The 19032-nt window shown below is 47.4% G+C and overlaps 1 protein-coding gene across 2 annotated transcripts in view; it reads left to right on the top strand.

The window, feature by feature from the left end:
• Nucleotides 1-19032, top strand: part of CDCP1 (CUB domain containing protein 1) — a 52047-nt gene that overhangs the window by 8619 nt on the left and 24396 nt on the right. For both annotated transcript variants that reach the window (XM_016141329.2, XM_036219441.1), the window contains exon 2: nucleotides 16091-16300. In XM_016141329.2, the coding sequence (XP_015996815.2) occupies nucleotides 16201-16300 (100 nt within the window). In that variant the 5' untranslated portion in view covers nucleotides 16091-16200. The remainder of the gene's footprint in view (nucleotides 1-16090; nucleotides 16301-19032) is intronic.

The following is a 19032-nucleotide window of genomic DNA, read 5'->3' as shown; positions in this document are numbered from 1 at the left end:
TGGAAGCCGGTAGGATGTTTTTGGGTTTCTGCCACTACCCATTGAACTTCAGTTACTACCCCAGTGCAGTCAGCTCTGGGCACTTACGAGGACATCTGGGGGGACGGACATTCTTACAACCGTAGCTACTGGACTAAAAACTGCAAGGACATTTCTCGGTGACTGTAGAACAGGCTTTTAAAAATTGTTTGCAAGTGTGTGTTGTACACCTGAAACTAATATAATGTGTCAACTGTAATTGAAAAATAAAAAATAATACAAAATTGTTTGCAAGTGAGCTCCTACACGCATGTACACACACACGCCATTCCTGTTAGCCAAGGAACTGACCTGGCCAGTTTTATGTAACTTACATGTCATATCCAAGCACACGTGAGGAAGGATAAAAACGCCCCAGTGGACTTCCGAGGATTACAGCTCTTTTTGTGAGCAGGTGTCCAAAACTGATAGAGGCTAGAATGTGCCGGGCTGTGAAACCAGAACTGGATCTCTCTAGAAGCCTGGCAGGGCCCCTGCCTTTAATCCCCGCTGAGAGGTAGAGGAGGGTTGCCCAACGAGCCTGGAAGTTGCTGACAATCAGGCGCCTCAGCCTGGGGCTAAATCTGTCGGGAGCAAGTTCTCAATGGGTCAGAACACAGAAGACATTTTTCAGATTGTAGAAAGTGCTGGGGCCACCCTGCAGAAGCCCCCCACAACCCAACTGAACCCTTGAAATAATATCTTTCGGCCTCCTTGGTCTCTGCCTCCGGAAGAATACAATCCAGGTCCCAGCCAGGAACCCGGGACACCGGGGAAGGTGTATCCCACTGACACTTTGAAACTCTAGGTAAGTGTCTTCCGCTCTCTGCCCCAATAGCTGGAGACTAGAAACAACCCAAAGGTGAGAAGCCTGGGTAAATAAATGACGGTGCGTCTAAACAAACAGTGGGATGCTATGCAACCATTAAAAAAAAAAATACGATGCTTTTCAGTGTACTGATGTGTGTGATCCCCAAGATATATTACGGAGAGGAAACCACAAGGCTCACAATAGGGACTATGGCGTGCTACCTTTTGGCAAAGTGAAATAAAATAAAATAGGGGTGGCGTATAGGTTACACTTACGTTATTCATAGATTGCTGTGGAAGGACGTGTAAGAAACTGGTGTCAGTGGTTGCCCCTGGCAACCACACTGGATTCAAGATAAGACAAAGACTTTTTACTGGTCGTCTCATTTTTTTTTTTACTTTGTGCCTCATGTATCGTTTATCTAAATGTAAACTATATTTTTCAGCTTTATTGAGGTATGATGTACATACATACCATAAGATCGCACCAACCTCAAGTGCACTACGCGATGAGTCCTGTCAAACGCGGGGCGTAACATTTCCATCACCCCGCACGGTCCTTCCAGACCCCTTTGCAGTCAATCTCTGCCCATTGGCCCCTGGCAACCGCTGATTTGCCTTTTATGACCACGATTTTGCCTTAACAATAGTTTTGAATTAAAAAAAAATTCAAATCCTGATATGAGTATAGCAGTCAATAGTTCTGTCGTGTTAAAAAAAAAAAAATCTTGAATGTAGATCTTGTTTTTAAAAAAATTCTGCGGTTGCTTCCTGCAAGAATTTGGTTATGAGGAAGGGGATGGAGTAGACGTACTAAGTTACTAGGACTCAAAAAATTAAGGACCAAAGCTGCCTGCTCCACTTGGAGCGTCCGTTCTTGAAGAATAGCTTGCCGCATTTTTAACCCCCTATCCACTTTTATGGCCTGGTGCTGAGCAGGCCTAGAGGATTTCATTTTTACCTAGAATATCTTGAAAAGATCTAGCCCCGTCCTAGGCCTTTTGGTAACATTCCCTCGATTTCACAGATTTCAGAGGCTTCCTGTGCTAGAGGGTGGACATGCAGAGGTAGACACCCCTCGTCCTTTTCTCTCCAGGGGCTGGCTATCCAGAAAGAATTCAACATGTAAATCAGGCCCTACAGAGGGGTGGCCTGGGGGCCTTGGTCCAGTCCTGTTTGATGTGTTTTGAAAACAGCTTGCTTACAAAGTATCTCGCAGAGCATGCACCCTCTGATTCAACAGAGGTCCTCCTCCTCGCTCTGTCAGCTTTTCTCATTTATATTACCTGCCCGGGCCCTTTAAAGCATTTGAGTTTGAGACAACTGTTCGGTGTGATAAGTGCAGCACAAGAGATATGAATAAGAATTGCACTAAGTCCTGGGGATGGAGAATAGCTTTTGTAGGCAGGAAAAGAGAAGGAGGAAGACGAGGTGTTCTGGTGTCTAAGGTCCATGGTGTCTTTTATCACACCCCTGAAATGGGCCCTGGAGCAGAAGTGTGGCTCTGTCATGCATAACCAATAACCCCACAGCGTTTTGATATTGTAAAAGCATTCTCCCATCGTCTCTGAAAAGACAGCTTGGCTAAGTGATCTGCCAGTTGGAAAAATGTAATTAAGAGTAATCCTTCAATGTTTGATTTATAACTGGAAACCAGCTATAAGGGCAAAGCAGAATGTCGTCGGATGAGGGTGAAATGCCTCATTACTGTGGATTTTCTAGCTGAAGCGTGTTCTATCCTTCTCTTCCTTCCTTAACAATAGCACTTAGCAGTCGGGACCGGCTTCCGCTGGGAGGGAAGAATATGGTTCATAAAAAGGGAAGTGCTCTGAACCACAGTCTCTCTCTCAGGAATAACCATCTGCTTTTTACTTCCAACTGCTAATTCAATGTGCTTTGGGATCAGGCTTCTCCAAACCCCCATCTCAATGTTCTTGGTCTCTCAACTTAGTTTTTTACCTCCCTGAATTTCTGGCATAATTATGTTAAGATTACTAGCAAGTCCCAACACTGGCACTGTCCAAGGGCCAATAATGGGCATCTAGTTGATGTAACACCTTCCATAATGACCATCCTTGTTGATATAACTTTATCCATAATGGGTGAACACCAATAATGTTCATTCTTGTTGATTTAACACTTTCCATGCCAATACCTTGTGTAACAGCCATCCTCATGACCATAACACTTTCCTAATGATTGTCCTTGTTGAATAATACCTTCTATAATGGCCTTCCTTATTGATGTGGCGCCTTCCATAATGGCTGATCTTGTTAACATAACACCTTCCATAAGAGCCATCTTCTGATGCAATGTATCTCATAACGGCCCTCCTCTTTGACATAAGACCTCCTGGTCCAAAGTGGGTGAGAAAAGCATATGTCTGTCTGGCCCCAAAGACTTCCAGGACTATGCAGCCTTGCTTTGCTGACCTGTTTCACCTTGGGCTACCTGGTTGGCCAGAAGAACCACTTTATTGACCTGGCGCATGGTCATTATCAAGGTTGCCCAGGGTCTGTCATTCATGAGGAAGAGCTGGAGTGGGGGCTCCGAGGAGCAAGATTGCAGGTCGACAGAAAGGCTCATGATAGGGGGAGTCTTGTTGGGATGACTAGCCTCCTTCCAACCTACGAGACGTTTTCTGGGATCACAGGAGCCTCTATACTCGGGCAAAGGGCAGGGTAGACATTCAGAGTGGGTGTTAAGGAAAGAAAACACTTCTCTCACTGTTGGTGGCGTTGAATGGTATATGCTGAAACAAGTCTCTGACATCTGTCCCTCCTTAGCCGGGGATGGGCTCAGGCTGCCCCGCAGCCTCTGACCTTGAGGGTGGACGTCTGGGAGTAGCAGTAGATGCATGGACTTCAGAGTCGGGTGCGACTGGGTTTGAATCTCAGCTGTGCCTCTTCCCAGCTGTGAATATGAACAGTCTACCTAAACGAAATGGATAGAGAGTACCCGGCACGTGGCGGATGCTGGACAAATAGGGGCCGGTAAGTTATTGCCATCATTCCTGGTGCCACCTCCCATGAGCCTTCCGTCTCAACCGGCCCCTCCGCAGCCTAACGCTTCCGCAGTCTTTGGGTTTTGAGGCCAGGCTAACACTGGATCTCTCCCTGATTTCTGGTTTGCATCTGAGCTGCCCGTAAGTCTAGGGGAGATGACCCGCCGTAAGCTCTTTTGGTCACAGTGTCACCTTCTCCCTGACCCATTCATCCACCTCCCTCCCTGTCACCTTCCAGCATCTGGAAGCTTTATAACAAATACAATGTTCTTAGACATCCTTGTTGATGTTCATTTCCATGAAAGCTGTCCACTTGGCATAACCCCTTTCATAATGGTACCTTGGCTGAGAGGGGAAGACTTAGTGTCCGAGATAGTACCTTAGACTTGTCCAAACCTCTTCCCTTGGGCAGCTCAGCAGGTCCTGCCTGGTACCCCATCTGGTTATAAGTTCTATATTAGTTTTCTATTGCTGCGTGACAGATTGTCACAAACTTAGTGACTTAAAACAACACCCACTAATTAGCTGGCAGTTCTGTAGGTCACACGTCTGGACAGTTCTGTAGGTCACACGTCCAGTTACGGTGTGGCTAGTTTCCCTGCTGAGTCTCACTGGGCTAAAGTTGAGACATCCACCAGGCCACTTTCTTATCTGTAGCCTGGAGTCCTCTTCTAAGCTCACGTGCTTGTAGCAGAATTCAGTTCCTTGTGGCTGTAAACCTAAGGGCCCCCTTTCCTTGCTGGCTGACAGCCAAGACTGCTCCCAGCACCTTTGCCCTGTGGCCCTCTCCTTCTTTCTTCAAAACCAGCTACAGAGACTCTCACTCACATCACATCCTTTCACACGTCGAATCTCTTTCTCCAGGAAAAGCTCGGTCTCTTTTACGGACTCATCTGATTAGGTCCGCCCCACCAGCCTAAAGTCAGTGGGGCCGCACGGCAGAACCTAGCCGTGCGAGTGACGTCCGTTCTTACTCTGAGTCCCACACTCAGGGGACTACGCAAGGGGGTGGGTCTTTGGGGTGGTCTTAGAATTCTGCCTACCTAGGGTTCCGAGGCTCAGGGGCTTCGTCCCACCTTAATGATGGTGGCCATCACAGCCCCATTCACTGCACGTCACACACGTGGCCTCATTCCAACGTTTGTAGAAGCCCCACACAGATCGCGTGTCTAGCCAAATACTGCAGATGAGAAACTCGCAGGTTAGGGAGGTGAGGTGGCTTGTCCAAGCTGGCCCAGCCGAGCATGCGTCCGAGCTCTCAAAGCAGAAGGGGTTACATCAGGTTGAGTGACGGAGGGCAATACTCAGAGGGCCCCCAAAACAGGTCTCTGTCTTAACAGAACCTTCCCTCCTGTACCTCTCCCCACCCCCATTTCCTCCTAAGTGGATTTTGAAGGCTGTAAGCTGAACTAAATCAAAGGTGGAAGCATTAATAATGAAGTATTTCCCTGCCACCCCGACCTTTAACTCTCCCATCATCCTTTGAGGGACAATGAATAATAAGGTAGAAATTTGGAGATTGACTGATCGAAGTATGTGGAAAAGCCTTTTAAACTAAACTTATTTTTCATTTCTCCAGCTCGTAGCTTATGTTCAGGCAAGTGAGAAAGTTTTCTTTTCTACCACTCCTATCCACCAAAGAAGACAGTCTTGTCAGACTCTTTCTCAAGGCTGCTGTGCAAGCCTGTCCCCAAGCCGGAATCCATTGTTCGGTCTATGGCCTGGGGGCCACGGGCAGAAAGTTGAGGTCTCTGAGGACTCGTGGCCAGCAGGCTGAGTGGTGGCGCTCGAACTAGATTTTCGCTCTTCAGAGACACGCCCTTGCTTATTTTTCGGAACTGCCTCTTTTGCGTTTTCTAGTTATTGACGACATTGTGGGCTTAAAGGAAAAGTCCCCCCCCCCTCTTCTCGCAAAGCGATTGTCGTGTATAAGCATGACTTTGCGTCAGTGTGGTTTTGCTCGGTTTTTGGTTGTTATTCGAATCGATGATCAGCAGTTAATTCCCAGGTTGGAAAGCAGAGCACCCCACCCCCCCACCCCTGCCCCCTACATCTTGCTCCATGAAATCAGCAAGACACCAGAGGGCAAAAAGGCCCCGAGAGCCCTCCTCAGATTCACAGAAGCAGGAAGTAGAATGCTGGTTGCCAGGGGCTGGGACAGTGGGGCGGGGCTCACTCTTTTGTGGGGACAGAGTTTCAGATGGGGAAGTTGAAACGCTCTGGAGAGGGATGGTGGTGGAGGTTGCACTACGATGGGAATCTACTCGACCAGTAGCACGCTTAAAAATGGTTACCGTGGTACAGGTTATAGTACGTGTACTTTACCACCATGAAAATGGGGGGAACTTGTTTCCAGGGCTTCTTTGTGACTAGCATAGAAGGATGAGTGCTAACTCTCCCCGGTTTTGCATGTTTTCAACCCTCCCCCTCACCCATACACACACAGGTAAAGCACACCTTGCTTTGTAAACATACTCCTGTGTCTGACTCGAAGCCTCTGCTTAGAGGAAGTCTCGACGCACCCCCGGGCCCCTCGTTCAGCAAGGCCCAGGGACAGGAGCCTCCCACCCCAGCATCACTCTCTGCACTCAGTCAGGGTTCAGACCACAGGTCAGGACCATTAAATCAGAAGCTAACAGGCTTTTCTTTTCCACATACAGAGTCGGGCAAATGTAGCTCCGACCGTGAGGCTCTGTCAGAACCTGGTACCATAAGATCAGAGACTAAGCGTTGGTCAGGAGACCCCGCGGCCAGCACTGCACAGGCGCAGGGGGAGACTCGGGGGGTGGCGGGGGGGGGGTGGTTTGAGCATCTCATCAGAGAAAGTTTCAAATAGTTAGCAACGGTTTTTCCTGAGTTTTAAAAATTGTCATATTGAGACGCATATACAATAAGTATGTAAATTTTAAGTGTCCAGCTTGATAAGTTTTGCACATGTAGATACATACATACGTACACAGGTACACTCCCACATCGTTCCAGTCCCCTAGATTTCCTCTTACCCCTTCCTAGTTCATACCTGTCCCACAGAGGTTCACTTATGCGAGCACAGATTGGTCTTGTCTTCTTGAACTTGATGGAAACGGAATCGTACAACATGTAGGTTTTCGTGTGTGGATTCTTGTTTAACCATCTCCCTGCTAACTTTTCATCAGAAGAACTTGAACAATTACTTAATCTCTGGTGGCAAGGTGGGGTTGTGGGACCGAAGGACTTTATGGCAGGAACACTAAAGAAATTGAAAATTCAGTAACTTCTAAACATTTAGCAGGCGGGCCGCCGTTCTGTGCATGTCCCTGAGCACGTACACAGCGGGGTTTTCTCATCTGCCCCTTTGACTTTCCCCATCAGTCCCTGTGATCCTCAGTGACGTTCATGGTCATCATGATACACTCTTTAAGGTCTGACAAAATTAATCTTTTTGAGGTTTCATAAAAGATTACTGTGATTTTAAATGGGCCCTGTGACATTTTAGCATGAGATCATGAATTATTTACGATGGTCGTAAATTGATTTATAGTGTTTAATTCTGTAATTCTGGCGTTTCAAAGTCTGTCATTATGCAGCTTTCTCTAACTCTCTGGGGTCCTCTTTGAAATCACCCCTCCACCCAGCATGGCTCAATTCGATCTGGAGTTAAAGCCCAAGTCTTGGGTTGTCAAGAAGCTTTCAAATGGCCGCAGTCCCAGGGTTTGGGTGGTTCCATGCAAATCCTTTACCACTTCGGAAAAATAATACACAACACAAGCCCTGCGGACAGGCGATCACCAGTGTCTCCCGTGGAGGATTGTTCAGTTACTTTAGAAAATAAAGAACTTGCATCATTGCACATAAGTTTCTTTCCTAAGGAGTTTGGGGATTCAGAGTGCGGAGTGAACGACTGGACACAACACTCCCCTATTTTGATGAGCTGTTCCAACGAGTCAGACTGACCAGGAATGCACAGAGGTTTCTTCTAACATTGCTCTTTGAACTTTATTTTACTGTCCTCTAGGATCACTCTAAGCACTATGGAAATAGTAAACTATTTTAAAGGGAACTGTGAGTCTCTCACCCCTACCAAAGGAAAAGGAAATCTGATAGATAGGGGTTTGAGGAATTCTCACTGGCAGCGACCTGGAGAAGTGAGCCCCACAGGCCAGGGCTTCTGAAGGATGCTTTTCTACCAAGACCTAGCAGTAACCCTTTATACGCAGTGCTTTGTTCTAGAATCGTGGCTGTTTTTCTTTTGCCACCCAACCCCTGCTTCCTGTGCCCACACCCTCTAGGCAAACCTCACAAAGCTATAGAGCCATCCACAGCCAAACCTTTCTCAGTCCCCTGCACTGAGCACACTGCCCCAAAAATACACAAAAGAAGAAACCATGCCCCAGGGAACTTTAAGTTTAAATCCAAACTACACTTCCAGATTGTTCTGACATGGAGGAGGATTTGTATTACTGCATTGTGCCCATTTAACCATTTCAAACAGGCATCTGTGCCTTTTGCTGTCCTGGAGATCCCCTGGGAGCCTACTGCTGGGAAATGTTTTATTTCATCCTGATTGACTTCGTTGGCAAGAACAAACCATTTTCAAAAAAATCCCTGGCTGTGTGCGGAATTCCTCGGGCAGGGCCAGCTCTGCCGAAGAGTCGTTTATCATGGGCTGGGCTCCGGGATCAGACAGCTCAGGAATACAACCTGGCCCTGCCCCTCGTTAATCATTTATGCCTGAACCAGTTAGTTACTTAGCCTCTCTGAGCCTCAGTGTCTTCATCTGTAAAAGGGTAATTAATATTAGGACCTACTCTACAGGGTGGGTGGTCGCGGAGTCTGCACGTAGGAAGCTCTCGCTGGGTGCTCAACGCAGTTATGATGTATGCAGGCCTGGTGTCTAGATTCCAAAGGTGCCTCATCCAAGAGAGACTGATGAGTTTCTGCAACATCACCTTGGGTGGTGGTCCTCTTTTATGTGAATGCGGGAAATGAACTATTTCCAGGTAGGCAGATGGGTCGACCTCCTGCTCCTGGTGAGACGTTCACTTCCATTTACCAGTCTGTGAACAGAGATGGCCAAGTCAATGCCAAATGGACTGAAGGTGGGTGAAACCAATTCGTCTCTCCACTGCCTGTAGGTCTCACTGTCCCAGGTCCACTAGATCGGTAAAAGTCCAAGGTCGGTGGCCTGACAGTCTGGCACCCCTTCCCCACAGCAGGTCCCATTACATGGGTTATCCTGGTGATGCTGCCCTGCCCCGGCCCCTGGCGTCAGCCAACGGCTCCACGCACTTTATACGAGGGGCAGCACTCCCTTTCTGCTGGGTGACTTGACCAGCCTCGGCAGCTTCCAGGAGGGCAGCTCAGTGTGGTACCCCGGGGCAGTGGAGAGGGCAGGGGTGCGGAGGTCAGGCCAGAATGTCCCAGCTGCCTCCTAAACTCGGCAAACGGGAAGTGAAGTCACTTCTCTGAGCCAGGGAGAGAGGATCCTGGAGTCACATGAGTCAGCACATCTCGAAGGCACTTAACAGCCGGAGAGCAGGGCCAGGGCAGGGCAGGGCAGGGAAGGTATGGAAAATATAAGGAGGCACCTAACTTGCACAACCCTGCGAGTAAGTGCCTCCTTAAAGTTCGCCCTTAGGTGCCTTACCTGCCTCGCTTCACCCCAGCCCAGCCAGCCAGGCCTCTGGGATTTAGACCGAGATCCAAGCTGCTGCTATAGCTGTTTGCTTGCTTAAGATGCCCCAGCACTAGTATTAGTAGTTGTACTATGCTATAACTCATCATATCAACAATAACGACAGCTAACATCGATCGATATACCTGGCACCGTTCACTTTCTAAGTATTAACTCATTTAGTCCTTACAACAATTTCATTATTATTCCCATTCGCAGATGAAGAAATTAAGGCACGGAGACGGTAAGGAATTTGCCCGAGGGGACATACAGAGCTGGTATGTGGTAGAGCCAGGACTCAAATTCAAGAATCCAAGCTGATAACCACGACAGGAAGCTGCTAAAATATGCTGGTCCCACTGGGTGAAGCCCAGACTGCATGACCAACAACCAAGCCCCTTCCCAGCCTGGCCCCCGCCTCTGTCCCCAGCCTCCTCCACCCACATTTTCCTTGCCCTCTGGCCAAAACGAACTCCCTGGAGTGGCTCCAAAGAACCTGTGTTCTTCGTACCTCTGTGTCTTTGCACCTGCTGTCCCCACCACCTGTCCTTCCTGACAGCCGTTTCACTCTCCCTCTCCGGCCAACTCCTGTTCGTTTTCCAAGACCCATCTTAAGTCACGCCTCCTCTGTGAAGCCCTCCTTGACCACTCCCCCCACCCCCACCCCGGGTGTTAATAGCTGACCCTCAGTGTCTTCAGAGAACCTTGACCTTCCTTGGCGCCTTCGAGTTGCTGACTGTCAGGTAGCATGTGGCGGGACAGACTGACGGGCAATCGGACCTGCAGGGAATAAAGAAGGAGAAGTCATGCAAACGGGCTGAGTGTTTCCACTGGGTGGATGTGAGGTGGAAGGGTGAATTGCGGTCCCTTCTGCTGGTGTCACACTTCCTTGTGCTCCCAACGTGTGAGCATCCCAGGCTCTCAGGGAATATCCACGATTTATTTATTTAGTCTGGTGCTCAACCCAAGAAACAGGGATCCGCTCCGTGGATGAGCAAACCCAGCCACAGCTGGCGAAGCTGTCGAGAGAGGGATGTTGGTGCGCAGTGTGGCGTCTGCCTAAGAGAGGACAGGACTATGTTGGCCAAAGCGACTTTGCCCCGATAGGCTCGCCTTGGAATTTGACTCCCATGTAGGCTGTGACTGATCAGCGAGGCCGACTCGCGATTACGCTGCTGGGCTCCTGCGTCTGTTTCGTGCTCAGCCTCCGGGGCACCATTTGTCTTAAAATGGTTCTCTCTCTCTCAGTGCCCAGGCTGTGGCCAGGCCTGGCCGGAAGCTGCTCAGTTCACCATCATTGGACAGAGAGAGTGTGTGACAGCTGAGCCCACCAGAAAACCCCACCCAGATTTGAGGCAGCTGGTTTGGCCCCCACCTAAGAAATTCTAAATCACATATTTTATTTAGTCTTTTAAACTGTGTTTGACAAATCTGGTGTTTATCTGGTGGAATCCCTGTCTTTGGTTTGTTTCTCTTGCAAGGACGTAGGATGGCGGGGAGAAGTAACCGGGGTGTTTGTATAAATATCCTGATGATTAATGAATGGTGATTAAAACAATTGGAAATTCCCGCCCAAAAAGCCGCCGGTGAGGCAGAAACTAGCAAAAGTGTCCTAATAAGGAGAGGTCGGGAGGCAAGAGAGTGAAAATTGCTGTGACTCATGGGCCCACGTGTGGTGCCTGCAAGCTTTCCAGAACGTTCTGGGCCCTGCTCCCGTGAGGGTCGGCTGGGATTTCTTTCAGCCGGTAAGACCTCGAAATCACAGCAGAATGTGAAGCTTTGTCTGGGTTTCTGTGAATCCTGGGTAATAGATCTCCCGGAATAGTGCACCAATGAAATCCCAAGTTCCTGGGGTTTTCTCTAAAATCACAGTACACGTTTCAAGCGCTTAGAGGTGCCGGCCCTGCTTGCGGGGGGGCGGGGGCAGGAGGCCGAGGTTTATTCCACAGCGTTGGGATTTCCAGCTTCGAGGTGTGATTAATGGTGGTGAGTGGGGTAGAGGGAAAACACACAAGCAGAACGGCCTCAAACCCCAAGTATTTGTCATAAAACCGAGTTATAAATTATTTTACTCCAACAGTGGGGTTCTTTCTGCTACTTTCATTACAGCGACATGAGTGCCTCTGGAGTGGTAGAATTGGCGATGGGGGGTGGGGAAGGGGAGTCCAGATTTCAAGTCTGTACGTGGCGGAATCATCTTCTCACTCCCTCTCTGCCCCTCTAGCTGGCATATTTACCATGGAGGATGAGGGGGGCAGTTGGAAATGACAGCCCTGGGGGTGAGGTGGCCTTGGCAGTGACTCTAGGAAACAGCCCATCATATAAATTGTCTCCACCTGCCAAGGTGGGTCAGACCTGGCCTTGGTGTCGTTAGCTTGATGTTTCCTCTGGGCCGTGAGTTGGAAGCCAGGCGGGGACTATGCCACCCAGGTTCTCTGGGCTGCGGGACCGGGCAGTAGGACGTGCTGGGTTTGTCATCTGAAGTCCGAACAAAGAAACGTGGTCAGACGTTAGAAATACACCCCGATCGAGTCACTTAACCCTTACACAAGGCTTTGTATCCTTTGTTTGTGAAATGAACTGGAGTGAAAATCTGGGTTATTTAGATCCAGAATTAACAAAAATAAGTAACTGAGGTACCATTAGTGATTCATGAAGGAAGGATCAGCATAGGCACATTCAGTAATTATAGTCAGACAGCTGGCTCTGCGTGGGGCGGGGAGTGGGTTCCCACGCCATAGACCCAATAAAGTGCTCCCGGCACAGATCCCAGGTCCCGTGATGGGCCTATTGGCATGTGGGACTTTACCATTTTTAAAGCCCTCCAGACGTCAGATTTAGAAATCCCCAGTCTAGACTATTAATCCCCCTGGGACGGGGACTCTGCCTGTTTCTGTCATTAAGTCATGTGCACTGAGTATGGTCCCTAGAACATATTATGGACCCAAAAAGTGTTTGTTAAATGAATACATGATTTAAAGTTTCTAAAAGAAAAAAAAAAAAAAAAAGCTTCCAAAAGAGATTGTACATTTTTCTATGGCATTCATTAACAATAGAACATATTGTCGTAGCCCCCAAATTATTTGGGGGACCGATCCGCCTGAAAGCAGGAAGGAAGAACTGAGTAGAGAGATGGTGGCGAGATTAGCCTCGTTCTTCTCAAAACATAATTTAAAAAATATTTCACATACCTCGAGAGAAACTAGGCCAACCCCATAACATTATTAAGCCATATTTTAACTATGGGCATGATTATTCTTTCTTATTTATTTATTAAGTGCCGACTCTGTGGAGAAACACAATCTTTCTAACACAAGTTTTTGTTTCTCTTTTTTGTTTATTAAGACATAACTTATGTGCAGCCAACATCACCAATTTTAAGTATCCAGGTTGCTGAATGGTGGTGTGATCCCTGCCATGGTCAAGATCTAGAGAGGTTCTCTCATCTCAAAGTGTCTCCTTCAGCCTCAGGCACCTGCTGATCTGCTTTCAGTCTATCACTTCATTAAACTAATAATAATCATAATCGTAGAGCCAGGAATTTTAAAAGGACGCATTGGCCAAAGGGTGTAAAAGCACACAAGGGAAAAATGTGAGTGAGAAAGACATTGGGCTGCGGGCCGGGCTGTAGACCTGTGACTCCACTGGATACTAAATTAGTCCCACCGGTGACCCACAACTGGAGGCCACAGAAGAGCATCCTGAGCAAATAACATGATAACTAACAAATAACGTGATAAGCCGTGTTTATGCTTACAGAAGAATGCGAGAGTCGACACACACCGCTTTGCCATAGATCCGACGACTGGATTTCTGAACGCGGGTCTAGATTCATTTGTAATCCGATGTCTTAAAGAACCCCTGGACCTTCCAATCTATCTCCGAAGGTTCTAAGTGGCTACGCTGCCCGAAGATGAAGCATTCGAGCGAATAAACTTCCACCTCAGAGGATGTTTTCTCTCTCTGAGGCTCTTCATTTAAAAGCTCAGAGTCCCTGGTTCCCGCCCTGATGTATTAGCCCGAACCGCAATGCAGGAATGGTGATATGTCTATAAGAAACGAAATGCAGCAAGGACGTTTTCTATGGGGCTCTTGGGAGGCTTATGACTCCCGCCTCCACGGGGACCCCAGGCACTGTCTGGGTCCTGAGGCTTCCCCCGGAAAAGGCAAGTCACTGCGGCCTTCGGTGGGAAGTGCTCACGTTCTGATCGCGGGAAGCGAGAACAAATGAAGAGGTAGACGGCGCTCTGGGTCACAGACCAGAGCAAGAACGGACATGAAAGGGGTTCAGGACAACACTTCGGGCGGCTGGTCGGGAAAGGACGCTCCGAGGAGATGACCTTTAACCTGAGACTGGGATGACAGAAAGGGCCCGGCTCTTGCATTTTAGGAATCAGGACCAGCACACGCAAAGGCCCAGAGGTGGGAAGGAGGTTGGTGCATTCAAGGAAGAAGGCAAAGGTGACCGAGTACAGGAACTAGGGCAGAGAGGGGGACAGGCTGAGGCTGGAGGGGTGAGACGTTTTGCTCCAAAAATGCAAACCGAAGCCATTTTGGAAACAAAGTCACCGAGGCGGCTGTGCTGGCGCCCTGGCACCCTGAGGAGTACGTCCCTGCTGGGCAGTAGCCGGCCACGCTCGCTGTTGCAAAGCGACGTCTTACTCACTCGGGTTCTGATCATAGACTCTGAACTGGCTGGGGATCGCGAGGTACTCTAGCCCAACCCCCTCATTTTACGAATGCAGGAACAGAGCCCAAAGAGGGTAAAGTTCTTGCCTAATAAACCGGGGGAAGTATTTGTAGTTCGCGATCACAGGTTAAGGGTTCAGTTTCCACCCTCCTCACACAGAGCCGCTGGCCCGCAGCACCGGAGCAGAGCGAGCTGGGGGTGGGAAGAGGTACAGGAAGAGGCTGACGAAACTCCAAACGCTCGATCACGCACGGCTGCGGGGCTCTGGGAACCCAGGGTGTGGGAAGAGAAATGCCTATGTCTCTTGTGCCAGAAGTTCTGGTTAAATTAAAGCACATGGCTGGCCAACACCTAGAAAAAACTCAAACACCACTCAACAGGTGCATGGGTAAATAACCCATGGTCTATCCAGACTATGAAATAGTGCTCAGCGATAAAAAGCAGCAAACTACTGACCAGGTGATCATGTGAATGAAGCTCACCAACACGCCGAGCAGAGAAGCCAGCTACGAAAAGAGAATATTCTGTTAAGATTCTGTTTATGTAAAAATCCAGATGAGGCCAAACTAACTGATAGTTTTCTGGGACTGGTGTGAAGGTTGACTGCAAGGGAACTTTTAGGGGTGATGAAAATGTCGTTATATCTTGATCGTTGCGATGGTCACGTGTATATATATTTGTCAGGACTCTTAAAGTGAGTAGGTCCTTTTTATTCATTTTCATTTTTCAATTAGAGTTGACATTCAATATTATTTTATATTCGTCTCAGGAGTGGGTCCTTCTTAACGTATATAAATTGTATCAATAAAGTTGATTAAGAACAAAGATTTTTAAAAGGGTGGAGGGAAAGCACAGCTGGAAAACAAACAAACAAAAAAACCTCCCTGTCGGATTGCTGTTCGTTGGCAAAACGCCTACTGTGCACCTTCGAGGTGCACGTTCCGTCGCAGGCACTGACCTGCCCTTTGCTCCCGGACGCGGCGGGACAGAGGCTCCAACTGCTGCCCCGTGGGTCTCTGTGACCCCTGGGTTCCCTCCACCTGCAGATGACCGTCCCTCCATCTACTGCTCCTAAGCCGTCGGCTGCCCATAGACCCACGATCAGGACCGGAATCCGGGAAAGGGCAGTGGCCACCGAGGAGAAAGGTGGCTGGCTCTTCCTTTTTAGTCTAAGACTCAGAAATCGATGAAACAAAGGGAACGGGAAGGAGATTGGGCTTGCTCAATCAATCAGGGCCCCATCCTGATGGGCATGCACACCTTTGTGCAATAACCCGCCCCCCCCCCCCGCCCCGTCTCACTGTCTGGTCTCGTCCGTCTGTTCAGATTATTTGGCGGAACCCCAGACTGAGGTATTGGCATGATTTTGCTCTAACTTTCCAAGTTCCTTGACACAATATGTTTATATCTAATTTCTGCAAAGGTTTTCCTAGCCTCTGTTACTGTATGCACGTGTATGTAGGTATGTGTATATGTATGTATGATGTATGAAGCGCCCAGGGCAGGAGACAGCAGCCCTTTGCAGATGATCGTGTCTCTCCGCAGACAGATGGTTCCCTTTGTGGACTTTGGCACTGAGAAGTGGTGTGGCAGTTTCTCTGATTGCTGTTTAATACCACACAGATAGGGTATCTGAAAACATACCGCTCGAGACATCTAGGACGTGGTATAGTGTTTTTAATTTTTAGCAAAATTAACAAACCAAACAAGAGACACATGTCAGTGCCCAACCCACAATGGCCTGGTTCTTTCCCGTTGGAGGGATGATGTCATTTTACAGCATCCCCCTTCCCGGACCAGGGAGCAAGGAACAAAGCTGTCAAAGAGGGCATCCTCCCTGGACCGCCTGAGGGGAAGACGGCAGGTCTGCAGGCCTGAGCCGTCCTGCTCACTCCACTTTCCTTCCTTCCCTCAGAAGCTTCTGAGATTGCTCTGCCACCCGGAAGTGGCGTCACCGTGCTCATCAGGCCCGGGACCCCAGCTCTGCCAGGGAAGCCCTGTTACATCATCTTTTCTAAAAAACACATGATCATGTTGTCCATCAAATCCGGAGAAAGAAAGGCCTTTTCCTTTAACTGCCAGAATCCAGAGCATCACTTTGTCGTCGAGATCCAGAAGAACATCGGTAAGTGTGCACTCCTGGACTGGCCTCCCTGCCTCCCTTTCTCGTGCTGAGCCAGCCTCTGTCACTGGGGAGATAAGATCTGTTTTGAAACCCTGACATTATTCAGCTTTTACTTGGCAGGTCATGGTTCTAAGTGCTTTATATGGGTTAAGTTGTTTAATCTTCAGTTCAGCCCTACGGAGGTTCACAGAGACAGTAACTTGCCTGAGGTGACCCTGGGGTTAAGTGGCAGCAAGACCAGAACCCAGGTTCTCTGGCTCCAGAGTCTTGGCCTGGAACCACTAAGCCACACTGTCTCTGAGCAGAGTAGCTGAACTTCAGGTCTGAGATGGGCTAAAGACATTTGTCAAGGGAGTTGGAGGACAAAAGAAATCGAAGGTTGAAGAGAGAAGAGTGAGGAAATGAGTCCACGAAGCACGAATGGAGAAAACAGCAGCTTTGGAGGCTGAGGGAGCTGGGTTTGGCGTCAAGCTCCGAGACGACATACCGATCATGTGACCTGATCATGTGACATCCTATGAGTCACTTAACTCCTTTGTGACTTAGTTTTCTAGTCTATAAAATAAAAGTCGTTGTACCAACCAATAGGTTGTTACGAAGATAAAATAAAATAATGGATTGGGAGTGTATAACATATAAGGATTCGACAAACTATAGCTATGAGTATTATTATTCAAAACGTGAGCTTGGGGTAGGAGATGGACATAAGAAATAGTCAGGCAGAAAAAAAAAAACACAAATGCATAATTTCCTAATCTTTTTAAGGTGGGTATGCCATCTGGGAGCTAATAGACATGCTGGCGACCGCGAAAACACTATTGTGGTCTAATTAAAGCCAGAGTCAGAAAATTGCTTTGTCTTTAACAGAAAATAAATGAATCAGGCGACAGATCATGAAGGAAGCAAAGGGATAAAATAAGCCTTAGGAAGAAAGAATTCGGAACAATAAAAGGAGAACTTAAAGTACGTAAAAGCAGTTTTAAAACTACATTTGATAACTAAAACCAGGCCTTGGGTCTCTACGAAGACCAATCACATAGACAGATCCCTGGCTGGTCTCCTAAAAAAAAAAAGGAGAAAATACACATACACAGCCTCGGAAGTATAAATGTGGATTTAATGACATATACAAAGGCGATTTCTAAAATTGTTAGAGACTGTGTACCACATGATATGCAATGTAAAAATCTGAATGATGTGGATGATTTTCAGGGAAAACTTAATGGGCTAGATTGACTTATAAAGACAGGTAGGAAACCTGAATAAATAAATAACCAGGGAGGAGATTGGGAGATATCCAAGATGGAGGAGAGCAGGGTTTGGGTTAGTCAGAGATAGTTTCATAGACGTTTCCTATAAAACTTCAAGGAACAGAGAATTTCTATGATATTTAAACCATTCTGGAGGCGGGTTGGCAGGCTTTCTCTGTAAAAGGCCAGATGTGGGCCAGATGGTTTCTGTCACAGCTACTCAGCTGTGCTATTACAGCATGAAATCAGCCATAGATAATAGGTAAACAAATAGGCAATGAATGTTCCAGTGACATTTTATTTACAATAACAGGTGTTTGGCTGGACTGGCTTCTATGAGATGTAGTTTGCCCACCCTCCTTCTGAGCATAGAAAGAGAAAGTTCACGGTTCATTTTATAAGGCTCTTACAAACCTGACATCAAAATCGAAAGCATTAAAAAAAAATTCTCTTATGATTAAACATGCTAAAAAATCATAAATAAAATATGTGTATCAAATCTAAAAAAAATGCATTGAAAGAATAATGTAACCCGAGCAGAGAGGGTTCACTGGAAGACTGTGAGCTCATCATTAGTGAATCAGTCAATGTAATGCTTTGCAGTATTAGATGAAAGAAAGAATTACGTATAATCATCTTAGATAATTTTACAAGTTTTAAATAAAAACTCTTAGTAAACCACAAAGAGAAGGATGTTTTCTTAATCCTATACAGTGTCTCCATCAAAAACCAAGCAATTATCATATTCAACAGGCAGACAAAGAAGCATTGCCGATAACGCAAGGAAAACATAGAAATTCCCACTATGCATACTGCTGGTCACCATTATTCAGAAGTTCTCATTAAATTTTTAGGGCTCTTCTTAATAAATACATAGAATGTACGTGAAGCAAAATATAAAATTTTACTGAGAGACAAAAGAGAAGATGTAGGTAAATGGAGAGGCTTACTGTGTTCCTTGATGAAAATCTCGGTCCTTTTTGATTGTCAATTCTGCCCTATGTTAATTTATCGGTTTAAGTCGATTACAGTTAACATCTCAGCGAAGCTTTTACGGAGCTGAGGAGAATGCATACTGATATACTTAAGACTTCAGTGGGATGATGCGTTGCTATTTGAAAAATGAAGGCGATCTGTGTGTCTGACGTGGAGAGATGCCCCGGGTAGTCCTTTTCCATGGAGAACAATGCAGCGTAAGGAGGAGCACGGTTCCGTCCCACGTTATTAAATACACACACGGGCGCCTGTGATCACACAGCCCAAAGGCCGGAGGCGGGTAAACACCGCAACGCCAACCTCATATTATTCCTATAATGGATGGGAGAAGGGAACTGGGGACATTCATTTTCTATTTCCCGTTCCTCCGTACTGTCGTATTTTTTACAAGCATGCATTCCTCGATCATCAGTTAAGCCAATAAAGGGACTGCCGTTTTGAAACAGGAATGTAGGACAAATCTCATCTCGCAAGTGTCTGAATGCA

Source organism: Rousettus aegyptiacus, unplaced genomic scaffold (genome assembly GCF_014176215.1).
Source record: "Rousettus aegyptiacus isolate mRouAeg1 unplaced genomic scaffold, mRouAeg1.p scaffold_m13_p_4, whole genome shotgun sequence".
In the NCBI taxonomy this organism is placed as follows: Eukaryota; Metazoa; Chordata; class Mammalia; order Chiroptera; family Pteropodidae; genus Rousettus; species Rousettus aegyptiacus.
This window is presented reverse-complemented; position numbering and strand designations above follow the sequence as displayed.